The sequence below is a fragment of the Meleagris gallopavo genome, chromosome 1 (genome assembly GCF_905368555.1).
Source record: "Meleagris gallopavo chromosome 1, MGAL_WU_HG_1.1, whole genome shotgun sequence".
Taxonomy (NCBI): domain Eukaryota; kingdom Metazoa; phylum Chordata; class Aves; order Galliformes; family Phasianidae; genus Meleagris; species Meleagris gallopavo.
This window is the reverse complement of record NC_139404.1, coordinates 138,588,481-138,613,775: the sequence shown is the minus strand read 5'-3', so window position 1 is coordinate 138,613,775 and position 25,295 is coordinate 138,588,481. Positions and strand designations below refer to the sequence as shown.

General features: G+C 40.2%; 2 protein-coding genes and 2 long non-coding RNA genes across 4 annotated transcripts in view; 2 read left to right on the top strand and 2 right to left on the bottom strand.

The window, feature by feature from the left end:
• The first annotated feature begins 18 nt into the window (after positions 1 to 18).
• On the top strand, positions 19 to 6,603 carry LOC146545639 (uncharacterized). The gene is made up of 2 exons (XR_014880838.1): positions 19 to 1,456; positions 2,078 to 6,603. It is a non-coding gene; the product is annotated as an uncharacterized LOC146545639 (long non-coding RNA).
• On the bottom strand, positions 6,007 to 16,050 carry ARGLU1 (arginine and glutamate rich 1). Its single transcript, XM_019612043.3, has 4 exons — positions 15,548 to 16,050; positions 10,366 to 10,591; positions 7,937 to 8,020; positions 6,007 to 6,882 (listed from the first exon to the last, which is right to left on the bottom strand). The coding sequence occupies exons 1-4, from the start codon at positions 15,901 to 15,903 to the stop codon at positions 6,718 to 6,720; spliced, it is 831 nt and encodes a 276-aa protein (XP_019467588.2). The 5' UTR covers positions 15,904 to 16,050; the 3' UTR covers positions 6,007 to 6,717.
• Positions 16,005 to 16,667, bottom strand: LOC146545638 (uncharacterized). Its single transcript, XM_085215530.1, has one exon. It carries the CDS (start codon positions 16,650 to 16,652, stop codon positions 16,005 to 16,007), a length of 648 nt encoding a protein of 215 aa, XP_085071656.1. The 5' UTR covers positions 16,653 to 16,667.
• A 2,665-nt stretch (positions 16,668 to 19,332) lies between these two features.
• LOC104917420 (uncharacterized) overlaps positions 19,333 to 25,295 on the top strand; it is a 49,908-nt gene continuing 43,945 nt past the window's right edge. The window contains exon 1 of the long non-coding RNA XR_796851.4: positions 19,333 to 21,564. This is a non-coding gene — a long non-coding RNA (uncharacterized LOC104917420). The remainder of the gene's footprint in view (positions 21,565 to 25,295) is intronic.

Here is a 25,295-nt window from a genome sequence, read left to right as displayed (position 1 = left end):
TCGCCGTCGCTCATAGGGCCGCCGCCGGGCCGCCGCGCTGGTTGGGCGCCGCGAGTGTCACTTAGCGGCGGGGCCGCGGCGGGCGGGGCCGCGACGGGCCGGGCTCAGCCGACAGGTAACACCCCCCGGCCCCGCGGGCGGCCGACGGGGAAGGGGAGCAGCCGAGAAGCGGAAAATGGAGCTTAAAAAAAAAAAAAATAGCAAGGGAAAAAAAAAAGCAAAAAAAAAGGCAAGAACTAAAAGTCACTGCTAAAATTGAGCGCTTTGGAAGCACGCGTCTGCCTGGAGCCGGGGATGGGACGGGGGCTGTCCTTGTCCGTTCCCGGCCGCCCGCTCCCACGCGCTCCGTGGGCTTCCCAAGTGCCCCCGGTTGCGCGGCGACCCGGCGGCCCGGCTCTCAGTGGGATTGGGGCCGGAACCGGCGGAACCGGCGGTGATAGTCAGAGCTCCGCGCCGGGTTCATGCCCCCGCTGTTTCACGCCCGCCGCTTTCTGCCCTTCCACTCTGACAGGGACTGCATTTTCGGACCCGACTTTATTGCAGCCTCTCGCACATCCCACTAGGCCCTGTTATCTCATGTCACCATTCACTTTAGTTATTATTAAGCCCGGACAGCACTGGATGCGCTCGGCCGGTGGCTGCGGGGACCTACGGAGGGACACCGCCGCTGCCCTGGCTGAGTCCCTGCCTCTCTCGACCCGGCGCCGCTTGCACGGCCCCACAGCTCCCACTAGCGGCAGTCAGAGGCCCGTCGGCTGCGCCCCTCGGCCGTGCCCTGGCCGCGAGCCCACGCGGTTCCCCCCGAAAGGACTCGCGAACTACGGGTGGGGGTCTCCCAGCCAGGCTGGAAATCGAACGGGCTGCGTCCAGAGCCGCGCGGCGGCAAATAGCTGCTAAGTAGAAGGCCAGAGGGGTTGCAAAATTTCTTCCGGCAGGGATTTCATGCCAAAATAGTATCTACAGAAAGGCTTGAAAGTTAAATCCCAGGAAATAACGGCGCCGCTCCCTCAGTCTTTTCCCTACCGTTTACTTCAAGTGAGCAAAGAGCGTGCGACAAAGGATTGCAAATAAAAAACTAAATTCGTGTAATTTTATTCTCAGAGGAATATCGGCATTCATTTAAAAATCGGAGGGAGAACGTCGCGCAGACGGGCAGGGAGAGCGGCTGCAGTTTGCTTTCCGCACCAAACATCGAACGCGTTCTAAGTAAACTGCTTAATTCAATTTGAATTCGCAGGCGGGACGGAATTGCAGAGCCGGAGACGTGCTTTGGTGGGAAAAAGATCCGCTCCCCAGGGCTTAGCGCCCGAGTGAGAGGCACAGATTGCGCGTCGGGGGCCGCCGCGGTGCGAAGCGCTTCGTTATCTGACTGTGAGCAAACGCGCGGCGCGGAGCCCGGCGGGAACCAAGGTAAACACGGAGCCCGATAGACCTCCCAGCACCACCGACGTGTAAAGTGAGTTTGCTTCTATTTTGTCACGTTGCCGCTTCTGTTTGTTTGGAAGCAAAAGGTGATGGGCGGTGTTTTGTGAAAGCTGTGAGTAAACGGTGACCTCTAACTCGCCGTATCCTTTCCTTAAGTAAACCGGAGGAAATGAAGAGCGCTGGTATTGTCTGAAAATATCCTCCTGCGGCTAAATATATCACTTGACTCCTATTGTCCAGCGGCTAACCATTCTGCGTAAATACAGCTGTTTTTGTCCTCACCGTGCTCGCTATAACCCACAATAACAAAACCACCTTGACTTGGGAACCCAGCGAAAAATGGGAACTTATTTCTGGAATATCCTAAGCAGAAACGGTTAAAAAACCCAAAGCGATGCGGCTTCGGGTCCTCCTCCTGCCAGCGGGGCCGAGCTGTTGCGGGTCGGAGCAGGGGAGTGGGGAGCGGGCGGTGCTCGGCTGCCGAGGCCCGGCACTCTGCTCCCCGCGGCCCCGCTGCTTCCAAGGGCGTCGCCTCGGACAAGGAGACGTGGGAATACGAGACGGGAAGGGGGTAAAATAATAACTGAAAAATAAATTACAAAGTTAAGGAGGGTTTTTTTTTGTTTTTTTTTTTTTTTTTTTTTTAACGCAGGGGGGTGATTTCACGAGGAAGTCGAAGAGAAGCGCATTTTGGGATTCGCGGGGAGTGTGGTTTCCTGACAGACTAACTGGACTAACTGGAAAGTGACAGTTTGGGGAGGAAATCCTGTCCACGCTTTGGGGAACGATGCCCCACATCCCCTCTACACCCCGACTGCCCATGCAGGTCGGTGGGAGGCCACGGGCAAGGACAGACAGGCGAGCAAGTGAGAGCAGCCAAGTGCGGGTGACCTTCAGGGAAAAAGTAACAATAAAAATCAGGGCTCTGTTGTTTGCACTGCTTAAACCTCTATTTCCTTTAGTTCAGCCAGCCTCACGGCAAAAGTCGGGTTTATCCTAGAGTAATTTGTTTCGGCTTCTTTTCGGCACTGAGGCATAAATATTTGCCCTAATGCTAAGAAATCTGTGACAAAATTAGCTGCAAATTTGAACTGGAGAAAGATTGGGCCCATACCCTGCATTCGCTTTTTTAAGCACATATCAGAAATAACAGCTCATCATTTCCTTGCCCGTGGCAGGGGGGTTGAAACTAGATAATCATTATGGTTCTTTTCAACCCAGGCCATTCTATGAAATAAGAATACAGGGGGCAGGAAATTTTTAATGGAAATTTTGAAGTGGAAAAGCCCATACTCATTTGTAATTACTCAAAAAAATTACCAAAAGAAAAGTGGAAAAGATCTAACATGTATTGCCGCATTTAATAAATGATTGGGCTACTGTTGCTTCTTTATAGCTCTTTAAACACAGCGTTTATTGGTTGTACAAAAGGCCAAGCTAGATACTTGAAGAAGCTCCTAAAATACCATTAACACCATAACAATGTATCTCCTGTATTTGTGGTAGAGTTAATATATATCCAGATGTTTCAGTACTTCTCCATGCCTGTTTTATAACTGCAATTTTGGTTAACCATAGATTTTTAGAAAATGAGCTTGGCTCTTCCTAAATATAGCCATAGAATTGAAGCAGCCTTGTAATAAAAATCGGAAAAGAACTTGGTACATTCTAACCATGCGCTTCAGTCCTCTGATTTATTTTTATATGGACTCTCACTGCCATTTAGTGAAAGTAAAAATTCTTATTTATTTGTGGTCTGTAGAGAGATAGGGTGGGAAAGAAACAGCAACTAAACCACTACTACGCTACCCCTCTTTTTATAAGGGTTTATGTTTCCTTTTCCACAGCTGACCACTGAGCCAACATAGCCTAAATGTCAGTGCAGGAAAGATGATAGGAAACATTAGCTTGTTTAGTATGGAAATGTCAGGAGAGATGCAGTACTCCCCAGCTGGCTACAAAGCGATGGGATAGCAAGAGAGAGAATACCCCTTACATACATTTGGCATTTGGTGGCACTGGCATGAAAATGAAACAGAGACGTGTGAAAAAGTCACGACTCAGCTCCACTCAGTTCAGTCATGGTCCGAAACTATTCAAGCCTGGGCACTGCTACCATATCTGTATCGGTAAGTCATTGGCACACAGATACCTCCACAACTCTCTTTCTGAAATAAATCACCTCTGCAGTGCAAACTGAACAGTATTTATCAAACCTGAATTTTACTTGAACTTGCACTTAAGTCAAGACTCTACAAGAGCACAGCTAATCATTTCACTGTCACTTGCCAAAGTACACAGCCCCAAATACTCTGAGAACACTTAACAAGACGTTTTTTGTGCAGTTGGAAGTGAATCACAAACAACTCTGAGAGCAGACCTCTCCACGGTTGGGGTACACTTAAAGAACAGCAGAGAAATACTCAAATAGAGGGCATTAACAGCATCAGAAAGACAGGTTTATGATCCTCAAATCAGTAACAGCAACAGACAGTGAAGATGTACACTTCTGTTTCAAAACAAGAGAACGGGCAAAATATTGATACTTTAAGCTAGTACTGGCATATTTTCCTATATGCAGTCACTCAGCAGCTTAAGAGGTATGAGCAACTCAAGTCTCTGACTTGTGAAGCTTCTAGGACGCGAGCTCTCCAGTACATCTCACAGCATTCAGTCTTCCACATTTTTAGAAAAATAATAAATGAACATGAGAAGCTCAATGGGCAGTTTAACCTCCAAAGCAACTTCTTTCTGCTATGAAATAGAGCATGGACTGTGATACCTTCTGCTCTTTCCTGCATCTGCCAGAAGGATACATTGCCTGATACTAAAATAATTCTCCAGGACTTTTATGATTAGGTTATGAAAGGTTAATCATTAGCTAAATACGAGTCCGCATATTAACAGACTTTACATCAGATGTGTATCAAAGGAAAATAAATATACCTGAAGTTCTTATCAAATGTCAGTTTAACCATCCCCAAACTGTGCCCCTCATATTTCCCTAGAAATCAAAAACAGCCCTGCAGTCCTACAGTAACTAAGAAAACAAAAACACACACCCTCACCAGAAGAATGCAAATATGTAGTTTATCTGTGCCACGTCTACAGGACGCTAATGCCTAGAACATTTCCCATCACCTGTACTTCTGTCCACCCACGCCCAAAAATTATCTGTTCATACTTTTTTTTTTTTTTTTTTTTTTTTTTTTTTTTTAAAGAAATACAGGTAGGAAGTTGTGGAATGGATTAATTCTAATTAAAACATTTTGTCCACACAGTAGTCCTAGAACTGTGAACGGAAATAACCTTCCAAAATTTAAGTCTACTTGATTTTAAGCATAAAGAACAAACACTACTTTTTAACAGAAAACCAGAGACTTAAAACAAAAATTCCTAACAACTGCATGTATGACAATGTAGCTTCTTGCTTTCAGAAGAGGAAACAAAAATGCATAGGTCTGTTTGAGTATCCACTTTTAATAGCTTGTTTCTCTTAAGGGAACAGGGGTTGTTTTGTTTTAGAAATACAGGTATCAGTTGAGCTTTAAATACAGCCTGCTCCTGCCAACAGGTCACGTACATGATTTATTTGGTTTCCGCCTTTGTTTTTATGCATTAAGAAACCTTCAGCCTTCTTTTGTAATACAATATATAGAGACAAATGTGAGTACAGTTGAAGTGTAGATATTTTACTGTCTTTGCATTTTTCTTGACATAGTGGACAAAGTGATACACATCCATCTACCCCAAAGCCCAGGTTTCATACAAAGCATGTTGAATGCTGCTGTCAGTGACACACTCAACTTGCTTTACATTTCATTTGGCAAATCCACAGAAACAGATCCGTAGAGAATATCAGGAATTATTTCCATCTTTATCCAGCAACGTTCAAATGCAGGCAACTACTGATTTCTTTCATTTTATGTATACTACAGATGTTACATACTGGTAGAAGTTTCAGAGGTGGACAAGCTATAGTAATTCAGGTTCTGGTAAAAGAGTTGTATACAAAAAGGGGATTTTTTAATATAATTTTCAATCTATTGTTTCATTTTTCAAAATAGTGGATAACATTCAAGATCTTGTACACGAGCTTGCATTTGCAGTCTGCTAAAACAATTTATTTAAACAGAATCTTAGTTTCTGCTTTCCTTTTGGGGAAAAAAACCCTTCAATTTCTAAATCCTTTAGGATCTGACTCATTATACGGTAATGATATTAACTTATAGCAGTATACTATTTTATGAGGTAAACTGAAGGGGATTCGATATTTAGGTATTGGTGTAGGTGCAATAAGCCATACAGCTGTTTAAACATGATAATACGGCTGAAATAAGTATCTGTCAGAAGGAAGAAACACAACAAAACCAACGTTCATGAAAACAGCAGCAGCCATCAAAAACATTCACAACTGCAGGGATTTTTTTACTGTGTGTAATTTTGCATTGTAAGTAGGAGAAGCCACAATAGTTTAAAGCTAAATTAAAAATATACCACTATAGTCTTGCATTTAATAAGGTGAATTGTCATTCTTATAGCTGTTTATAGAAGTGTACTAAAAAAATTTACTTAAACATATGAATTTAAGACTTTCACTTTATTCAGCAAATTGGTTTATTTACACAATGGGGAACGCTGGTTGAATGCTGTCAATGTAATAAAAACAAATCTAACAGAGACAATACTGAACTCTCCCTATGTATTCATAGCAGAAATGACAAACTATTTCCTTACCTGTATCAGGAACATCAAGCGCAACAATGGGACAGTATCATAGGACACTGATTTAACAATAAGCCACAGAGGTCCAGTAATACCATGGCAATTTACTCATGTATTCACTGACTTTTAAAAAAAAATAATTAAGAGTCAGCAATACCCAGTATAAAGTTCTGTCAATTATCAGAGTCAAACTCTGATCAGTAGGTCTGTAAAACCTTATCAGATCATTCACAATTCATAGTGGCCTGATATGCTTCAGACCACTAATACAGAAACAATGTATGAGAACTGTTCTCTAAAAGGCAACAATGATCTGATAAGGGTTTACCTTAATGGAGTTTAAAAAAAATTAAGAATTGCAGAGCACAGCCCCTATTAGAACAAGCTAACTTTCCAGATTTTCAAAAAAAAAAAAATAAAAAGACAAAAAAAAAAAAGAGAAAAAAAAACAAACACTTCAACATGAAGCTACCATACAAAGTTTTTTTTGTTGGTGATGTTTTTTTTTGTTTTGTTTTTTAAATGTTTTTTTTTTTTTTTCTTCTTGTAAGAGTTCAGAGTTGCATTTTAATCTTGGCTCTTTAGTGAGAAGGACAGTTTTGGCCTAGACTTTCCTTTGCCCAAGATAATTTTTTGCTCTTCCTTTTGCTGACGTTGCCTCTCTTGTTCTAGTTTCATCCTCTCCTCATGAATCTTTCTTTGTTCTTCAACAATTTTCAATTGTTCTTCAGCCTATGTATGAAAATGACAGAATTTAGGCCAGCATATTTAGCAGTCATAAAAGCAATTTAAAAGTCTGCAACCAATTCCACATATTGGTGCGAGCATCTACCTGAGCTAGATGGCATAGTCAGTTTCAATGAACTATTTAAAAAATGGTGACATTAAATAAATGCAGGAGAAGAGCCAAAACTTTTTTTTCTTTTTAAACAGATTTACAGCTAACATATCAGAATCTTGAATGCTTACTTGAAATATTTTTCAGCACTGTTTTGCAAACAATGTATTACATGTTAATTAAGGAAGTCAGCGTATAGAGAAATTTGGCTGACACCTGTCAGATCAGATAAAGTCAGTATGTAATGAAATAACAGACCTTCAACAAAGGTCTCCCACCTCCAAGACCCTCCTAATTCAAAGCAATTTCGACTTGATTTTTAACAAGTCTGTCCTTACACTGACTTACAATCCTCACAACTCTTCCAATATTCTCCTAACAGGTGCTTATTTTGTTCATTACACCATTTAACAACGTAAACTTTATCATGAGGTGATTAGAACCAGCTAAGCCACACACATTATCATGAGGCAAGAACTCGTTTCAATCAGTTTGCATATCAACATAATTGACTTTTGTAACTTTCAAGTCTTAAACTTCTACTCAAAGTCCCGCTCAGCAACTGTGCATCAATATGATAAAAGTCTCAAATCCAGTTTACACTTGTCCTGCTCAGTGAGAAAAATTAAGTCATTTTTTTTTGCAAGTTGAACGTCTTTACTAACTTACTTCATCCTTCCCTGTGAGATACAAAAACACATTTAATTCTAAAAGTAGCAATTCTGGTCTAAATTAACAAAGCACTAGAGCAATTTTTTCAGACTACTGTTACTGCTAAAGATCTGGTTAGTTATGCTCGAGGGAAGGAGAGCAACGGTACTGCTGACATAGCCAGCAATAGGTAAGTTAAATTCTAAAAAGCACTGATTTGCTTATTTTAATACTGTTGCAAATCAGGCAGAGGGACCTGTATTCCCCTACAAAACTGTCAACTACATCTTTACATACCAGTTTAGCTTGTGCTTCCGCAATTTTTCGATTATTCTCTTCTAGTATTCGTTCTAGTTCCTCACGCTTTGCACGCTCTTCTTCCTAAAGGGGAGGACAGGGTAAGATGTTAGTAAAGTAAAACATTCATCTCTGCACTTTCACTAATCTTTCTCAGAATTCTTTTGTGAACTGACTTAAAGTGGTAGCTTTACAGCCACCTATTTTGTCTCACAACGGTAAATTGTGCAGCCACTAAAAATCGGTCTCATCTCTAATACTAAATTTATATCATCCCGCCCAGTCCAAACAGCAACCAACTAAACCCTCCCTAATCACAGAATCCTGACAATTTATTACTACAACTTTAATATCACACAAATCAACAAGGACAACTACAAAAACTGGAAAGTATTTACCAAATTAAAAGTAATATATAAAATATAAATAAAGTGAATAGTTTGTCTCACCAATTAAGTATACCTACGTATTCTTTACCTATACTCCTTTAATCAGCATTAAAAGTTGAATATTTACTGTCTTGTCCAGTGTCCTGCAGAGTGTGCTCCTCGGCTGCCATACGCGCCAGCTTCCTCTTTAAAATGATTTGTACTGTTAGCTTGGCAATACCTGCATCAGCAGCTCAACCATTTATAAAGAAACAACATACAAGGAAGGCTGAGCTGAGGAATGCAGATGTTTATGATAGGAAGGAACAAAAATATGTAAATCATTCCTAAGGCAAACAATTAATAAGAAAAATACATTTACTGTTAGTGGAAAATACAAATGGTAATCCATACTTCGTGGAGCTATGGGCTTCCTTCATGGGGAGAATGGACTTTACATTCAATATTTTGACAATTTTAAGACAGTTGAAACTGTCATTAGCAGTCTGAACTTGGAATTCAGGAATCCAGGGAAGGCAAGATCAGGAAATAAAGCCTTGTAATTGTTGTTTTCTTGGTGAATTTTATGGAACTCTGTTATGCAACCCATAAATATGAAGACTGCGTGAAAGATTTTGAGGTGTTTCAGTTCACATAATATATATTCAAATTATTTTAATATTTGGAAGACTTAAAGTAAGCCAGAGGTTTATGTCTGTGTAAGAAAAAAAAGTTAATATGAACAAAGCAAGCATACGAAGAGAAAACTTCTTACTATGACTAGTAACCAGCTACTAGCTAGCACACTCCACTCCAGGCATAGACGTTTATTCTGCACTGCAAAGAACTGATGGGGCTTCTCTGCGTCATACTGAATGTAACAAAAATACTTTAAAAAAAGTCATAAATATGATTAAATAAAAACCTATACAAAGCATTTGCTGAGCATACACATCTAAATTCAATTTCAATTCCTTTATAAGTAAAGTCTGGATTTACAGAACAAGTATAATTTAATATCCCTAATACTTGTTATAACTGAGAGACTTCTGTTTTAAATTTTAAAGATGTTTGTGACAGACAAGTCATATTTAGTATGAAGATAAAGCTTCAACACTACTGTATTTCCTTTTGTAAGCCAATCAAAACATTAATTTAAGATAAACAGTAAAGAAGGTGTGAAGTGAAAAAAAGATTTGATACTCATGACTGCTTAGCGCAAATTTTCTTCAAAATTTAAAATTTGTCCTGACATTTCTGGATCCTGGAATGATTGGTGCAGGCAGGCATCAAAGCCCTTAGTAGCAAATTACTGTCTCACAGAAAGACATTTTCAGCTTCTGCTCCAGCTGCTGATTCGAAAAAAAAAAAAAAAAAAAAAAAAACCACCAAAAAAAACCCAAGTCACATGTTCAGCTTGACTTGACTTCAGACAAGGGCAATCTGCTCTTTCATTAACTTCTAGGGAAAAAAGGAATTGTTAGTAGTTATTAAAAATGGATATAATGATTTGGACATAGATCCTTCATGAAGACGTGGATGGGCTTATGCTCGAAGTCCCAGCATTAGTCCAATGTACGCTCAAAGAAAATGTTTCAAAAGAAGAGTAAGAAACCTATTTGTTAAAGACAGGTACTGCAGCTCAGTGCTGGACCCTGCTCTTTGCCTGACTGAAGGCAAAAGCCTCTTACAGTCTAGGTAAACAAAATGAAACAAATGAAGGATACACAATTACAGATTTTTTAATACCCTTCCCCAGAAAAGAAAGGACCGTTGATAAATCCTGCAGCCATGGCAAAAGTTTCAAACAATACTGAAATATGTAGGTCAGTTCCATTAAAAATCAAGTATCCTTGTTCAGGTTTTAGGAGAATAACTGTTTAAGTATCAGTGAGCTCCTCTGAATAGGCTAAAAATTAAGTTTCGCAGCAATGAAAGTTTATACGAGAAGGGAATTAGATTTGTTGTATTCCATCTCTTTCTGAACCGAACAGGAGGCACAAACCGACACTGAAAGTTTTGCCATGGACTGTCTCTACTTTCCAAACGACCGAGCGTTACCTCTCTGGCTTTTTGTGCTGCAAGTTCAGCTTGTCGCTGTCGCTCGAGTTCTTCGAGCAACTGTTTTTCCATGATGCGCTTAGCCTCCTCCACCCTGCGGAGAACCTCTCGCTCAATCTCATCCTTCCGTTTCTCCAACTCTTCTTCCACTCTTTTAGCCACAAGCTCTTCCACTCTTCGAGCAGTTTCTTCCTCTATTAGTTTCTCTTCGATTTCTTGTTGACGACTAGAAAATGCAAATGTGAAGATAAACTTAAAAATCAATAAAAATGGTTGCGCTGACTAATACATACAAAGCACCAACCACACTACTGAATCAACTTTTAGTAGTTTTATGCTATACACACAGCTATGTGTATAGGCCAGGTATTTAAATAATTTCAACCTACACTGAAAGGTGCATTGAAATGAACATTCAGGCAACCATAAGGACCGTTAAGAACATATCATATTTAGCATCTCTCTGTATCTCAAGACATTAAGCTTCTCTCAGCTTAATCAAGTACTTCTTGATACAAAAAAACATCAATTCACATGAAAAAAAAAAAAAAAAAAGACACCTCATCAAAACTTGGTCATCCTTCACCCTTAATTTTATACAAAGTAAAGTAATCTGACCCTGTAAAGACTTGTCTTCAAACCTCTATCAAACAAAACAGACTAGTTTGGCAACAAACTAAACGGAAGCAATACAAGTTATAAATCTAATATTTTAGTAAGAATGTATGGTGTAGTTTTTGTCATTCAACACCAATTTAACATCGAATTCAGCACCAATAACATCAACATTTAACATCAAATTTCAAATTTTTTAGTTCTCCTTTGTTTCCCAGTATGCCAAATACTGCCCCATCTGAAGTATTGCATTCAGGCCTGGAGCAGCACAAGAAAGACATGGAGCTTGTGGAACAGGCCAGAGGAGGACCACTAAGATGATCAGAGGGCTGGAGCACCTCTCCTATGAGGAAACATTGAAGGAACTGGGCTGGTTTAGCTTGGAGAAGGTTCCAGAGAGACCTCATTGGGGCCTTCCAATACTTGAAAGGAGCATATAAACAGGAGGAGGAACAGCTGTTTACAAGGGTGGACAGTGATAGGACAAGGCGGAATGGTCTTAAACTGAGGCAGGGGAGGTTTAGGTTAGATATTAGGAGGAAGTTTTTCCACACAGAGGGTGGTGGGTGACACACTGGAACAGGTTGCCCAAGGAGGTTGTGGATGCCCCATCCCTGGAGGCAATCAAAGCCTGGCTGGATGTGGCTCTGGACAGTCTGGTCTAGCGGTTGTCAACTCTGCACATAGCAGGGGGGTTGAAACTAGATGATCATTGTGGTCCTTTTCAACTCAGGCAATTCTATGAAATAAATTCTTATAGCTGTTACAGCTTTCCATGTTCTGATTTTTGGAAGTATTTTCCAATGTCACCTTTTACTTTTGCTTTGAGGCAGCATTAAGCCTGATCAGTACTTAACTTTTCATTAAAAACAAAAAAGAACAAAAAACAAAATAAAATTAAAAAAAAAAATCAAAATGATTAGGTCAATTCCCAGGTTTATTACCAAATGAAGAAAGAAAATCTTCTAGGTAGTAACCAATTATGTATGACAATTAGATACCCAAGAATTAACTACACTATTTTTTTTGTTCTAATACAAAGTGAATAATATATAGCTGTACTTCATATGGTACTATTTCTTTAGGACGCTTACAGGATTTAGGGAAAGAGTTGTTCTTTTTTTTCTTTTTTTTTTTTAAACCTTGAAACTGAACTTCCCTTTTAAGTACTCCATGTAAAACCAAAAAAAAAGAAACAAAGAAACAAACTTATCTTCTGGTCTGTCAACACCAGAAAGCCATGATTCAGAATAATACCAATTGTTTTAACATTCTAATACCCTCTAATTTTTATAGTGCTAACATTTTCCTACCTTATTTATGCCCACAGAATGTCTAGAGTTAGAAGGGACTCATAAGGACCATGAGGCCCAACTCCTAACTTCACACAGGATCACCCACAACCCAAGGCACACAAAATTGTAATCCAGATAGTCATCTAAAATATCAGGTTGAAAAGCACCCAGATTCCCCTGGCTCACATATCCTCTTAACAAAAGTATTCTGAATGAAGTACATTAAAAGGCTCTGGAAACCCCAACTTAGACATTCAGACCCAGAATACAAGATGACTTCTTCCATTTTTCCAGTGACAAATCAGGTCAGCATTCGCTTTTTCAAAGTAAAAATTTCCCAAGGTGGTTTATTTTTAAAAAATAAATAAATGGAAAAAAAATAAAAGCTCCACATAGATATTAAAAAAATTGCATCAACGCCATTTTGTTAATACTTCTACTCCAACGTATGGTCCCTTTTTTCCCTTTTTTTGGATAAAAGTTGGAGAAATGCTCAAAAGTTTCACTTTTTTTTTTTTTTAAATACTCTTTATATACCAAATAATGCTTTCTTTTTTGGAACTTTTATTCACTCTTTGGACTATTTTTTCCATAATGAGTCTTATAACGACACACAAGAGGCTCTATTCTACAGAAATTCATTTTTCAGAAAGCTCATATTCAAGTGCTTTATTCAACTATTTTAGCTTTACTTTTAACATTAGGGAAATCTACAATGAAAGTTACCTAACTGAATAAAGACAGTATACAGCTATAGGAAAACCCTGACACTCATGCCTGAAACAAGTTTTCAAATGTCCTCAAGAAACTGATGATGTACTCAAAGTAAACACCATGCCATACACATGTTTTATCCTTATCTCCACAAATCCCATTTGTATTCCATTAAACTAAGCAAATACATCTTCTCACATAGTGCATCTTTCCATGAGCACAAGCAATAACAGTATTATAAACTTATAATAATTGTTCTGTATACGTGACCAGATTTCTTCAAACACTGGAAGCAGAAAGAAATAAAATAGAATAAAGTCAAAATTTATTCTCACAATTTGTTTAGGAGTCTGCCTTATGCCTACTGATAATTATATCCAATCATTGACAGGATCTCCAGCCGAGTTAAAAACATGGATATAAACCTCAATCGGTTGACATCAACCGTTCTTTTTTTTTTTTTAATCACAAGTACTTACGGTATTTTACACACAAATGTCACTCTGAGCAATAACTCCATATAAACAGAAAAGTCATTAATGTGAAAATAATTTTAGTATCTTCCATTTACTTCCTGAAGACCAGTTCTAGAAAATATGCAAAGTATGCTTAGCAATAGACAGACTTCTAATGGTGGGGGAAGAAGTGGAGGGACAACCCACCAATTACACATGGCTACCATTTTTTTTTTTAATAGAAAACTGGAATGATATTAAAAGCAGAAGTCATGGTATATATTAAGATTTGAATAGACACGAAAAGTAATTTTCCACATACAATCTGTCCACCAGTTAATTCGGTCAGCAAGTATTTTTTCTTCCCAAACATGACTATATAAAACACCAATTAGGGATGTCTTACACAAATACCATAGGTTTATGCTGCATTGAGATTTACTGCTTGATCTTTTTGAAACACAAAGTGTGTTCTGGAAGCATCAACAGTCTAATATTTTCCAACAATTCTTCTTGCTCACAAGTTTATTATTCTGTTGTCAGTACCAACCAAACATCACATTCTTCCTACATGGACTTCAGGAGATCTTCAAATTACAAAGTTTTCTAACTTGCACAGGTAACTTAGCACAGAAAAAAAGAAGACTTGAAATGCATGTTGCTACATCAAATTTTACTTTATGAGCTACCGATCGGGCTGTTTTCAGTGAGTACACTCCACAGAAACAGAAAGGTCAGATATTTAAAATATATTTTTAAAAAAATATTACGAATACTTCATTTTCAACTACTTGAACTGATTCTCTCTTTCACCTTCTGAGTTCTGGACACAGATTGACAATAAACTTAATAACCAAGACCAACACTGTTTATATTTTAAGTTAGACAGCATTTATTTTGTTATTTATTTAGTAGTCTTTAAAATAATTTAAATAATATTTTAAAAGCCATTTATTTAAAAGAACACATATGAAATAAGATGCATCTATGAAATAAGATCCATCTAAAGGAATACCAAGATATATTATTCATTATATTCCCAAATAATTATGGGCATTCCAATTCTTCATTCCAGAGGTGCAGAAAATACTTGTTATTAACTTAGGTACCAAAGAAAATTCTGAACTGCAAAGCTAGGGTCAATGACTCAAAGAGCCCTTAACGTTTCTACATGTCTGCGTGACACCACTGCCAAATTCTGAAGTAAATGAAGATGAAAAATAAAATTGAAAGTGACAACTCAGACCTTCTGAATTACAAAATGAGTTTCATCAGAATAACATAGTTGAATAGAAACTCAAAGCTTCACATAAGAATTATCAGAACTTGCTGGCCTCACATGTACAAATAAATGCTACCTCTACGTCTAGCCCTTTGACCAGTGAGGGTAGCATCCAAAAATGAATCACTTTAGCATAACTGCTACATCCTCTTGCTGAAGAAAGGCCTCTTTCCTAACTTAAGAAGGTTACTAAACATCTTAAGGTAACACAACGTTACTAAAATGAATCCTCCTTCTACCTGCAGACTATATGCATACCTGCATTTCCCACAACAAAAACTTTAAAAGGAAGAGCTCCATTTGAAGCAACTCTCCGGATTTCGCTCTCCCCCTTGTTGATACACAGTACAACAAAATCCAAGTTACCATAGTGACTGCTCAGCATTTCTTCAAACCCAGAGATGGGCCATCCCGAATGCCTCCTCTCGACGCACAGCAAGCGCCACGCTAAGGGGAGGGGCGCGAAGCGTGGAAGCGCAGCACAAAGCCTCCGGGCGCTGAGGCCTCACCATCGGACGAAGTTTAAGAGCAGCGCAGCAGCGCGACATACAGACAGCACGCGTTGCTGGGTGACGGGAAGGCTGCGTGCAGCCCGCCCTGCTCGGAGCGGGAGGCCTCAACACACCCGATAGTACAAACGTTTCGGGAAGGAGATGGCGGGAAACAGGCAGCAGCAGGCCTCAACAAGGCCTCAGCGCATTCTCGCCAATAACAGACGGCTCCAGCTTAGGGAAGGAAGGCACTGCAACGCAGAGCATCCCCTTCCTTCCCCACCCACCTATCTCACACCCTGCAGCCCCCAGCCCAGGCCCGGCACTCACATTTTCCGCTGCCGCTCGAACTCTGCTTTTTTCTCCTCCTCCTCCCGCTTCTGCTTCTCGTCCAAACTGCTGCGCTTGCTCACCGTGCGCCCGAAGATGTCGATGCGGTCCGGCGGGGACGAGGCGCGCTCGCGTTCGCGCTCCCGATCGCGGCGGGAGGAGGGGGCCGTGTTGGAGCGGGACCGGGACCGGGACTCGCGGCGCCGGTTGCGTTTGCTCTCCCGAGACTTGGAGCGCTTTCGCGCCCGCTCTTTCTCTCGAGAGCGGGACCGCGAGCGGCTCCGATTCTTCTTGTTGTGCTTTGAGCTCTTGGTGTGCTTGGAGCGGGACGAGCTCCGGCTGCGGGACCGACCCATCCCGGCCGAGGAGAGGAAAGGCCGCGCCGGAGACCGCCCGGCTACCCCCGCCCCCTTCTACTAGCGGCGCCCGAGGGAGGAGCGAGGAGACCCTGCACGCATCAGCACCACCCGGCCGTGCGCCGCGTCCTCACTCTTTCCACCGCTTCACGCGACGAGAAGAACGAGCAGGCCCCGAGAGCAGCAGCAGGTCCGGACGCAGACAAGATGGCGGCCCTAACGGAGCGGTGACTCTCTGCTTCCGCCCCAGAATGCACCGCGCCGCGCTCCAGCCGTTTGCTCTCCCTCCCCTTTGCCCCCTCCTTCGGCTTTTTTTCCGGAGGTGTACGAAGCCGCTCGGGAATGCTCGGTAGCCAATGGCAGGCGTTGCTCGGAGGAGGAAACGCTGTTAAGTGGCGCTTTTTCTTGCGCAAGCGTCCAGCCGCAGGGCTGGCTGTTGTGAAGTCACCGCGGAGAGTAGGGATGGCTTCATTTCTAGTAGCGTTGCTAGCTGCTTTACACATTCCTTTTATTAGGCTGGCAACCCTGAGAGGAGTCGTCGAGCTACACCCTGTAGGGGATGGGGACGGGGGGGCGGGGACTGCCGTGGGTACCGGCTTCAAAACGCGGAGTGTGCTGAGCCGTGCGTGTACGGAGCGTTCTGCAGGTGTTGCCTCGGTGCCTCCTGCATGCCTGTAATGCCGCCCGCGGGCGGGTTTCCTTTCCGTGGCCTTCCTGGGAGCTGGAACCTGCCTTGACAGCCCCCGCATCCAATGGTGAGCTGCTCTGTGGCTGAGGAGTGGCTGTTTCCTCATTAACCCAGGGTTTCGTTGAGCCTTGATTTTTAGTTATTTATTACTTGTATTATTCCAAAGTAGGAGTGGATGTCATGTCTCACTACACGTTGTGGAAATTGTAAAAGCCATTTAAATATCTCTTCCCCTCTCAATAAAATTGTGAAAATTAGTCTTTGTGAATCCTCGCTTGAATTACATAGTTACTGGAATCTATTTCGTTGTAGCTAATCTCTACTATGTTACCAGTGAATGTCTGTTTGATATAAGTTCGCAATACTTCACCTGTAGATGTCTTTCGTTAACTGTGGGTATGTTGGTAAAAGTAGGTTCAAGTCGGATGGAAAATGTGAACTGGTGACTCAGGCAGCATGGGTGCGTAAGGTTCCTTATCCTTGTTCTGCCAAGTAGGTAAATTGTTAGTTTTTCCACCATAACAAAAGTTGCAACTGATGCTGTCCTTGGTTTCTGCTGAGTTGTAGGTAGATCAACCTCTTAATTTTTGGAGGAAGCCTGCTGCTCTGTGTCTTTCAGAATTAAGACTTTTTCCTAGTAGACCTGTTTTTGTTTAGTAACTTCAAAAGTGTGCTTTGCAGAACATTATTCATTGGGTAGAGTCAAAAGAGTCTTTTCTTCTACTTCTCTTGTCTGACTAGCTTTTTTTTGTCTTTTCCTTGAAGGAAGAGATTTGGGGATCTTAGTCAACAGCAAGTTGAACATGAGTCAGCAGCTTGCCCAGGCAGCCAGGAAGGCCAACAGCATCCTGGGCTGCTTCAAGTGTGTCATTGCTAGCCAATTGAGAGAGGAGGGATTGTTCCACTCTACTGTACTAGTGCAGCTTCACCTTGAGTACTGCATGCAGTTCTGGGTTCCACAGTGAACAATGGTGACTACCAAGATGGTGAGGGGTCTAGAGGTGTGAAGAGTGGTTGATGTTCCTTGGTTTATTCAGCCCAGAGCAGAGGAGCTGAGGGGAGGCCTCATGGCAGCCTACAGCTCTTCACAAGGGGGGCAGAGGGGCAGTGCTAATCTCTGCTCTCTGGTGACAGTGATAGAACCTGAGGGAATGACATGGAGCTATCAGGGGGAGGATCAGATTGAGTGTTAGCAAAAGGTTCTACACCAGAGGTGATGAACGTGGAACAGGCTGCCCAGGGCAGTGGTCACAGCCCCAAACTGCTGGAGCACTAGGGATGCTTGAACAGTGTTTTCAGTCACATGATCTGTGGATTTTTTTTGTTTGTTTATTTGTCTGTTTGTTTTGAGTGTTTCTACATGGAGCTAGGAGTTGGAATCAACGATTCTTATGGATCTAACTCAGGATATTCTATGGTTATGAGATTCTAATTTTGGAATTCAGGCTTTCTGTAATTAGTACAGAAAATAAATAAAATTGAAACATCTTTCTATTATGCCAGTGGGCAAGTAGCAACAGAGTAACAGATGGACACTGTGAAAGCTGAATGGCATGGCAGGGATTTATAGAGCCATATTCCTTGAGAGCATTTGCACATCTCTAGCCCTGGCAATAGTTCATGCAGCAGGTTAATAAGGAACTTGACAATTGGATGTTTTAAATCAGGACCAGGCTTGTGAGTTTTCAACTAGCATAATTGCTATAACAACTTGGCTGTGTTCAAGCATTGGAACTTTTAAATTAATGTGAAGCAAATAGATTCTGGTTGGAAGTTCTGTTATAACTTTATTAATACTACACTGAGTGCTGGATGTACTAGAGAATACTTGGAATACTGAAAAAATTGAGAAGCCACTAATTGTTTTGCCATTAGTTATGAGTTAATTACAAATTATTGTAAAAGTAATAGCCAAGGCCTTAGGTTTTTGTTTCCTTGGTATGGCTCTATTAGTAGCTTCTTTGTTTGGCTTCTTAGTTATTTGAAGAAATACAGATTTGAACTCCAGAATTCTATTCTTATTTAATATCATTGATTTTTTTTTCTTTTTCAGAAGTATAAAATAAATACAATATCTTATTTGAACAGTTCATGATATGTTTGTTTGGAGCTCAGAAATATAGAATATGGTATAATAAAATAATTTCCCCAAATCATTGTTATATTTTTCCATCTTAGTTTTCATTTAAACTCCTGAGTTAGTAAGAACACAAGTACTTAAACGCCTATACTAGAATAGTATAGGTAGTACTTTTACTTTCATATTTATAAAGACTAGCACTTCTGGGGGGAAAAAAAAAAAAAAGTCCAAGAACTCAGCATGCAGTGCTGTCAAGTTGGAAGACTATTTCTATCTGTGATTTCTGTTTTACTTTGAAGCTTGGTAGTTTTTTATCCTGTAATTTTCCATAGCTTAATAATAATAAAATATTACTACTTGGTCTTTTTTTCCCAGGTGTAGCTACAGTGGATATGAAATTACAGTACAATTACAGTATAACATTTTTTATGAATTCTAAACTTAAGAACTTGTTTTCATCAAGTATTTTCATTTGTTGTGTTAAGTTAACTTAGGGGTAAGATGATCATTTCCTTAGTCAATTCTCTTTCAAAACTTTCAGTTTTTTTAGTAAAATCTTGAAGTTTTATTCTGAATTAAATTGTTAGAATTCTTGAGGGTTTTTTTTGTCACTTGTAAACATCAGTATTATTAATGGTTTTCTAGCCACGCTCGATTTCTATGAACCCTTGTGTTTTATCATTATTTTTCTGCATTTTAATATATTCAGTAGATTAAAACACATAATTTGCTTCTTAAAACAGTTGCCTTAGAGTTGGAAAGCACTTTATTTGGTATCCAAATGTTGGCATAATTAAAGCACCTCACCCTTCAGTAACGTGGCTACTATCATCATATGAAATCTCTCAACCTGTAGGCATTTGGCAGTAGCCCTGTGGAGAGATTCTGTATTATGATAATCTGCAGATCATATCTGCTCTCATGCCATCGCTTCTGTAGTAGCTGGGTCAAAGGGAATCTTGGGAGATTGAAGGTGGATTAGTTTGGTTTGTGTTAAGAGTGTAGCACAGCTGGATATAAGATCCTTGTAATAGGTCAGAAGTGAAAGGATTCTGGAGTGTAAGTAGAGATAGAAAGCAGCAGGGCAGGATATAGTAGGATAAAGCATTTGGTGTATAATTTACTATGACCTGGCATAGCCTTGCTTCAGTAAGAGGACAAAATAAGCACAGAGGAGCTAAGGTTTTGTTTTGGGGAGGTGAACAACTGTTGAAATGTCAAATCTTTCAAAGTAGCTATTTCAGCTTGAGTTTGTTACAAGGTCAGAACCTGTATATGGAGGGTTTGTTTTTTAAGTATGAGTCAGCACTGAGATTCCTGCCACACTGTGGATTAGAAAAATTATGCAGATGTAGAGGTTGTATTGCTTAATTGCTTTTTTCACACCTGATGCCGAAGCGGCTTATTTTACTGAAGCATTTTCTGTCAGCAGCTCTGTTTCTTTTTTAGTAACACTATGGAGTTTGGAGCTGCTAAACTACAGAGGTGGGGAGATGAAGCATCTGGGAGACTTAGAAAACATGAGGAAAGCATTGCAGAAGCATGGAACAGTTGGCAGAAAGGGAAGTAATCTTTTCTAAGGCTTGAGAGAACCACATTAAAACTGTGGTTGCAAAGGGCTCCTTTGAAAAGGGAAAAATCTTTAACTGAAAGAAAGAGGAAGTGTTTTACAATGGGAAATCAAATAAATGGAAAGGGCTTTACATTGTATCTATACAAAAAGGCTGTGTAGATAATTAATATAAATGTAGCTATTAGCTGAACATTCAGAAAAGAGAGATTTTAAATGATGATTGTATATTTGGAAAATGAGTGAGATGTGCAGGGTACTTGAAAGTTTTTTGTAATTTGGACGTGGAAAAATGGCACAGCTGGAATAATCAGGACTAATATGTAGATTTATGACAATCAAATTAACATAAAATCATATCTATCTTCATTTCCAACTAGATTAAATTTTAGAAAATAAATGAAATTACCAAATCATGATTGACATGGTAATTTTACTGTTAATGTCCAATGACAGTCCACTTAGCACTCTTTTATAATATTTGGGCTATCTCTCTCTCCATGGAAGAAAGGAAGAAGAATGTTCAATTACTTGCTTTGCTCACATTGCCTAGTACGTTTACCTACTAAATAAAAGTTCTTGAACGCTATTAGAAGTGGTGAATGCAAGCTTTGATCACAACTTGAGGCACTGATCAGCAGGGTATGCTTCCATATTCAGTTTTTCTCACAGTGAATATTTCTTAAAATTAATGTTACATAGAATATGCAGATTTAATATCACATATAAGTATTTATATCTGAACCTAAGGCATGGTTCACTGAAGACTGGCAGTAGTAAAAATCCAACCAGCCTTGTTCAGCAGCTGCATAATTGTGGAGATATTTCAGCTCTGTAGGCATATTCTGACTTATCTGAAAGATTTCATAGCATTTGCAGCATTTGGCATGTGTAGCTAGAAACATATGCCAACCAGAAAAGAGTCAAGGTGTAGTCCAAGTTTCATGAGGGACTGATCCAATAGGAATATGTGGATATATATATATTTAAGTTAGAATAGCAATAGACATTGTTACTCAAAAATGGGTTGCTCGTGATCATGAGGTTAGCATAGTGGTTAGACTAGTTGAGCAAGTGTGAAAACTGGATTCAGGTGTGTCCTTATTCATATCTACATCACTCCCCTTCCCCCTCCTGCCCTTGCTCCATGACAGTACATTAATCACCAGGTCACTGTCTAGGCTGGAGGAAAGTGAGAAGAGGGTTAGGAGCAAAGTCCTCCTTGCTTAGCTGAAGATGAGTGAATTTCACAAAATGCACAGGTTCAGTGGCAGGAGGTAGCATGGCTGCAACCTCGTGATGGTGGTACTCTGGAAGGGGGAAGTGAGTCACTCTGGATTTTGGTCCCTATTCACAAGGCTGAATTTTATTAAATAGGCATTGGGGGTGGCGTGGCGGGGGGAGGGGGGTAGGGGTTGAGAGAAATATACAATCTTAGAAACTGGAATATAAAACTTGGCGGGTCCTGTAACTATTCAGATATTACATAACTTCTTCCATAGCAGCTGTGTTTTAAAGTGGGTGAGCCCTGCTCAATTCTTCAAAGGCTATTGTAGGCACTCCCTCAGGAGAGGGCTCCCAGGTTTTGGCTTTTGAATAGATGAAGGTGCCACCCTTGTGGTGCTGACTCATACACCTTAACACAGACAGCCACGCCTCCGCATAGAGCATTTCCGCTTGGCTTTGTGACTCTTTATTAGCGTGCATATTTCATGAGTAACTAATTCTTGTTTAATTTTGAAAAACTGTTTGGTTGAAGTCTTGGCAATGGAAATTTTGTTTGTAACAAGATTTTTTTTTTTCCTGTTTCTCCCCCTCATTTTATTAAGACACTAATCTGTCTGGCAGCACTACTTTTCTGTATGGATATGAAAATTCCTGGAAGTGATTACCTTCTTGGGGGAATGTAGTCAAGAAGCAGCATGCGTATCACAAAAATAGGGAAAAAGCATCCTGTCTACACTTAAAAATAAAGTGAGGGCTACAGTAATTAACACGATTTGACCTGGAAGCACATTTGAATGTTCAGCTCTCAGCCATGCTCTTAAAAATTTTTCCAAAAAAAGGTTAGATAAAGCCTTTTTCTTTTATTTTCTTACCATCATGCAAACTGATGAATTTTAAAATGGCAGAAAATTCTAGTTAGTACTTTCCTAATATGTTCTTAAAAGAAGTATAAGAAAAACATGATGTATTATACGGACAAGCCAGTTTAGCAGGAAGTCTTCTGAGTGCCAGATTCTGCCTCCTGTATTCAGAGAAGTAATACTTCATTTTGCAAGTTGAATAATTAATTTATTTGTCTGGCTAAGTAGGCTAAATTTTGAATGAATAAAGCGTTGGAGCAGGACGCAAATTTATTTTACAGTGTAGTTTTAACAGAAGCTTTTCATTTTTTTGCTCTGTGCAAATCTCATTAAAAAGCAAGATTGAGAGACTGTACTTGGAGACGTCTTTCCGAATGATCTGAAGAGAAACAAAGCACTAGAGAGAAAAGAGGCATCTTGAAGTCTGCCTTCTTGGAGTTTTCAGTAGCATATCTCTTCTTTCCACTCTTTTTGGAAGACATCAAGAGTGGTACATCATATTGTCTGGTTCCATTGTTGTTCATGTCCTTTATTCTGAAATACTAGCAGTAGTACTTGTCTGCAGATTGATAACTTTTAAACCACAATGATAGTGACTGTGCAGGTCAAACTGAATTGTATTTTTGTGAGGGATCTGACTAACTTTGATGTTGTCTCAGCTGACAATCTGCCACGGAACCATAATCATAGCTCTTCAGTAATACTGGACAGGGTTGTCTTGAGTGCTTGCAAAGCTCAGAGCATTGGGCATCTGCATGTGTAGCATCTAGCTCACTGCTTGTGTAGTATTGAGTCAAACTGTTCTCACCTATGTACTCTAGAATTTGTGAACCTGCCATCAGACTGTGAACCGATTTCAAAACGCACTTGGGGCCTGTTTCTTTTGATCTGCGTCTAAGATGGCAATGTGTTAGAGCTGGACAAGCTTCCAAGTGCATGGAGTATCCTAATGCTTATACGTACCTCTCTAATGTTGTAGCTGACATCAGTGTGTTTATGGTTACTGTTTATTGATAGTGTTTTGTTTTGGTTGGCATGCAAGTTTTGATAGAGTTATTTTCAAATTTCTATCACAGATGCTAATTACAGCTGTATGAATTCTTGGGATATAATCTCAGCAGTGTTGGAAGCAATGTGAATGTGGAAAGGAGTCCCTTTATTTGCATTATTGAAAAGTTTTGGATGAGTGAAGAATATCTTTCTATAGCTTAAAGAATTGCAGTGCAGTTTGATGTTATATATTTTTTGGACATGACCCTTATTAATTTGTGTTGTTTTTAGAGATGAGGAAAGTGCTTATAGTATGTGAAGGCTTTTAAAGGAATAATATATTGAATACTACTTTAAAGTAAGAAATTGTTAATAGTGATAGAACATGGATGTGGTAAAACCACCGAACTATGGGTCAACACTAGCATTTTAACTAGGATAAAGAGTTGCATTTTTACTGTTGAAACAGATCTCTTTACTCCACAATACAGATTGATGTTTGTCTCGGAGCAGGTAAAATGAATTTTTTGGATAAAATGTAAACTGAAGCACAGGAAGTTTTGAGCATGAAGAAACACTTCTTTACTCTCAGAGCAATTGAAAATTTGTACAAGTCGTCCAGAGAGCTTGTGGAGTCTCCATCCTTGGAGATATTCAAAAGCCATCTGGATGTGGTCCTGGGCAACTCTTTCTAGGTGACTGTGCTTGAACCAGGGGGATTGGACCAGATGACATCTAGAGGTCACCTACAGCCTCCATTATTCTTTGATTCTGTGAAATATATGTTGAGGTTTCAGTTTGTAGGAATAATCTAGAGCTAGCCCAAATTAAAGCACTTTCCAGAAGTATGTTGCTTGGGCATTTGACTCCCAGCAGTAACTATCTTAGTTCACAGACTTTCAATTGCAAAGTACAACTTGCTGATGCAGACATAGCCTCTAACATCACAGAAAGCTGAGTTAGCAAATGCTTTCCTTTTGGCTTCTTTGCTCAGAAGCATATAGATATTGCAAAAAGTCTAGGCCAGAATAACTTTGTGTGTTGGATATATACTGGAATAGCTCCTCAAGTCATTTTTTTGCAGGCTAGAAGGCTGTGTTATTTGACTGCCAGCATCTGATAGATAGGCACCAGGCCAATGTGAGTGTATATAGCATTGGGATATCTAGCCAATCTGAATTTGTAGACTTTCCTGCTAGTCAGTTGATGAGTTAGCACACCCTAGACTCTCTTCATTTAAGCCCTCGTTGGGCAATTGCATATGCTTTCTTGCCGAAGGTAAGTAGGAGAAATGAGTGGAGGAAGGTAATACTGAGGATGAATGGCAAAGAAGGCTTGGGAAGAGATGAATGAATTGCACTGTGTGGCAGGGGAATATATATGTAGCTTAGGGTTGGTATGTTGAAGGTTCCTCTGCAAACTTAAGACTAGAGCTCCTGCTGTATATATTAGGTAATGAAGTAATGCACTGACATGCTCTGACTGCTCAGAACAAGACTCCCAGGGCAAGATGCCATCCATACTAACTCACCCTGCTGAATAGCATTGTCTGCAGTTTTTCTGTAGCTGTTTCTACAGGTATTCAGTCTTGATGGTGCTGAGGGACTTGAAATTGTCTAAAAGAAGCTGTACTTCAGGAAGAGGTGACTTTGGTGCATCTGTATAAAGGTGCTGCTGCAAAAAGCAAATAGAAAAAGAAGTCTGGAGCTTCCCTGAGGCTTGAAGCCAAGATTTATTTGATTGTGAGACATCTGTCATCAGTAGGAGTTGCCAGCAGTGAAGCTGGGGGCTACAAATGAGATTGACAGAAGTACATGATGACCTAGTGAAAGAAAAGGAATTTTTAGGATGCAGGGTAGCACAATGCTTCATGATTAGAAGACAAAATAAGCTATGTATGTGAAAGAGGAGTATGGGAGGATGGGTAGCTCAGACTAAAACCACACCAAGGAATAGGATAGAGGACAGTAAAATGCA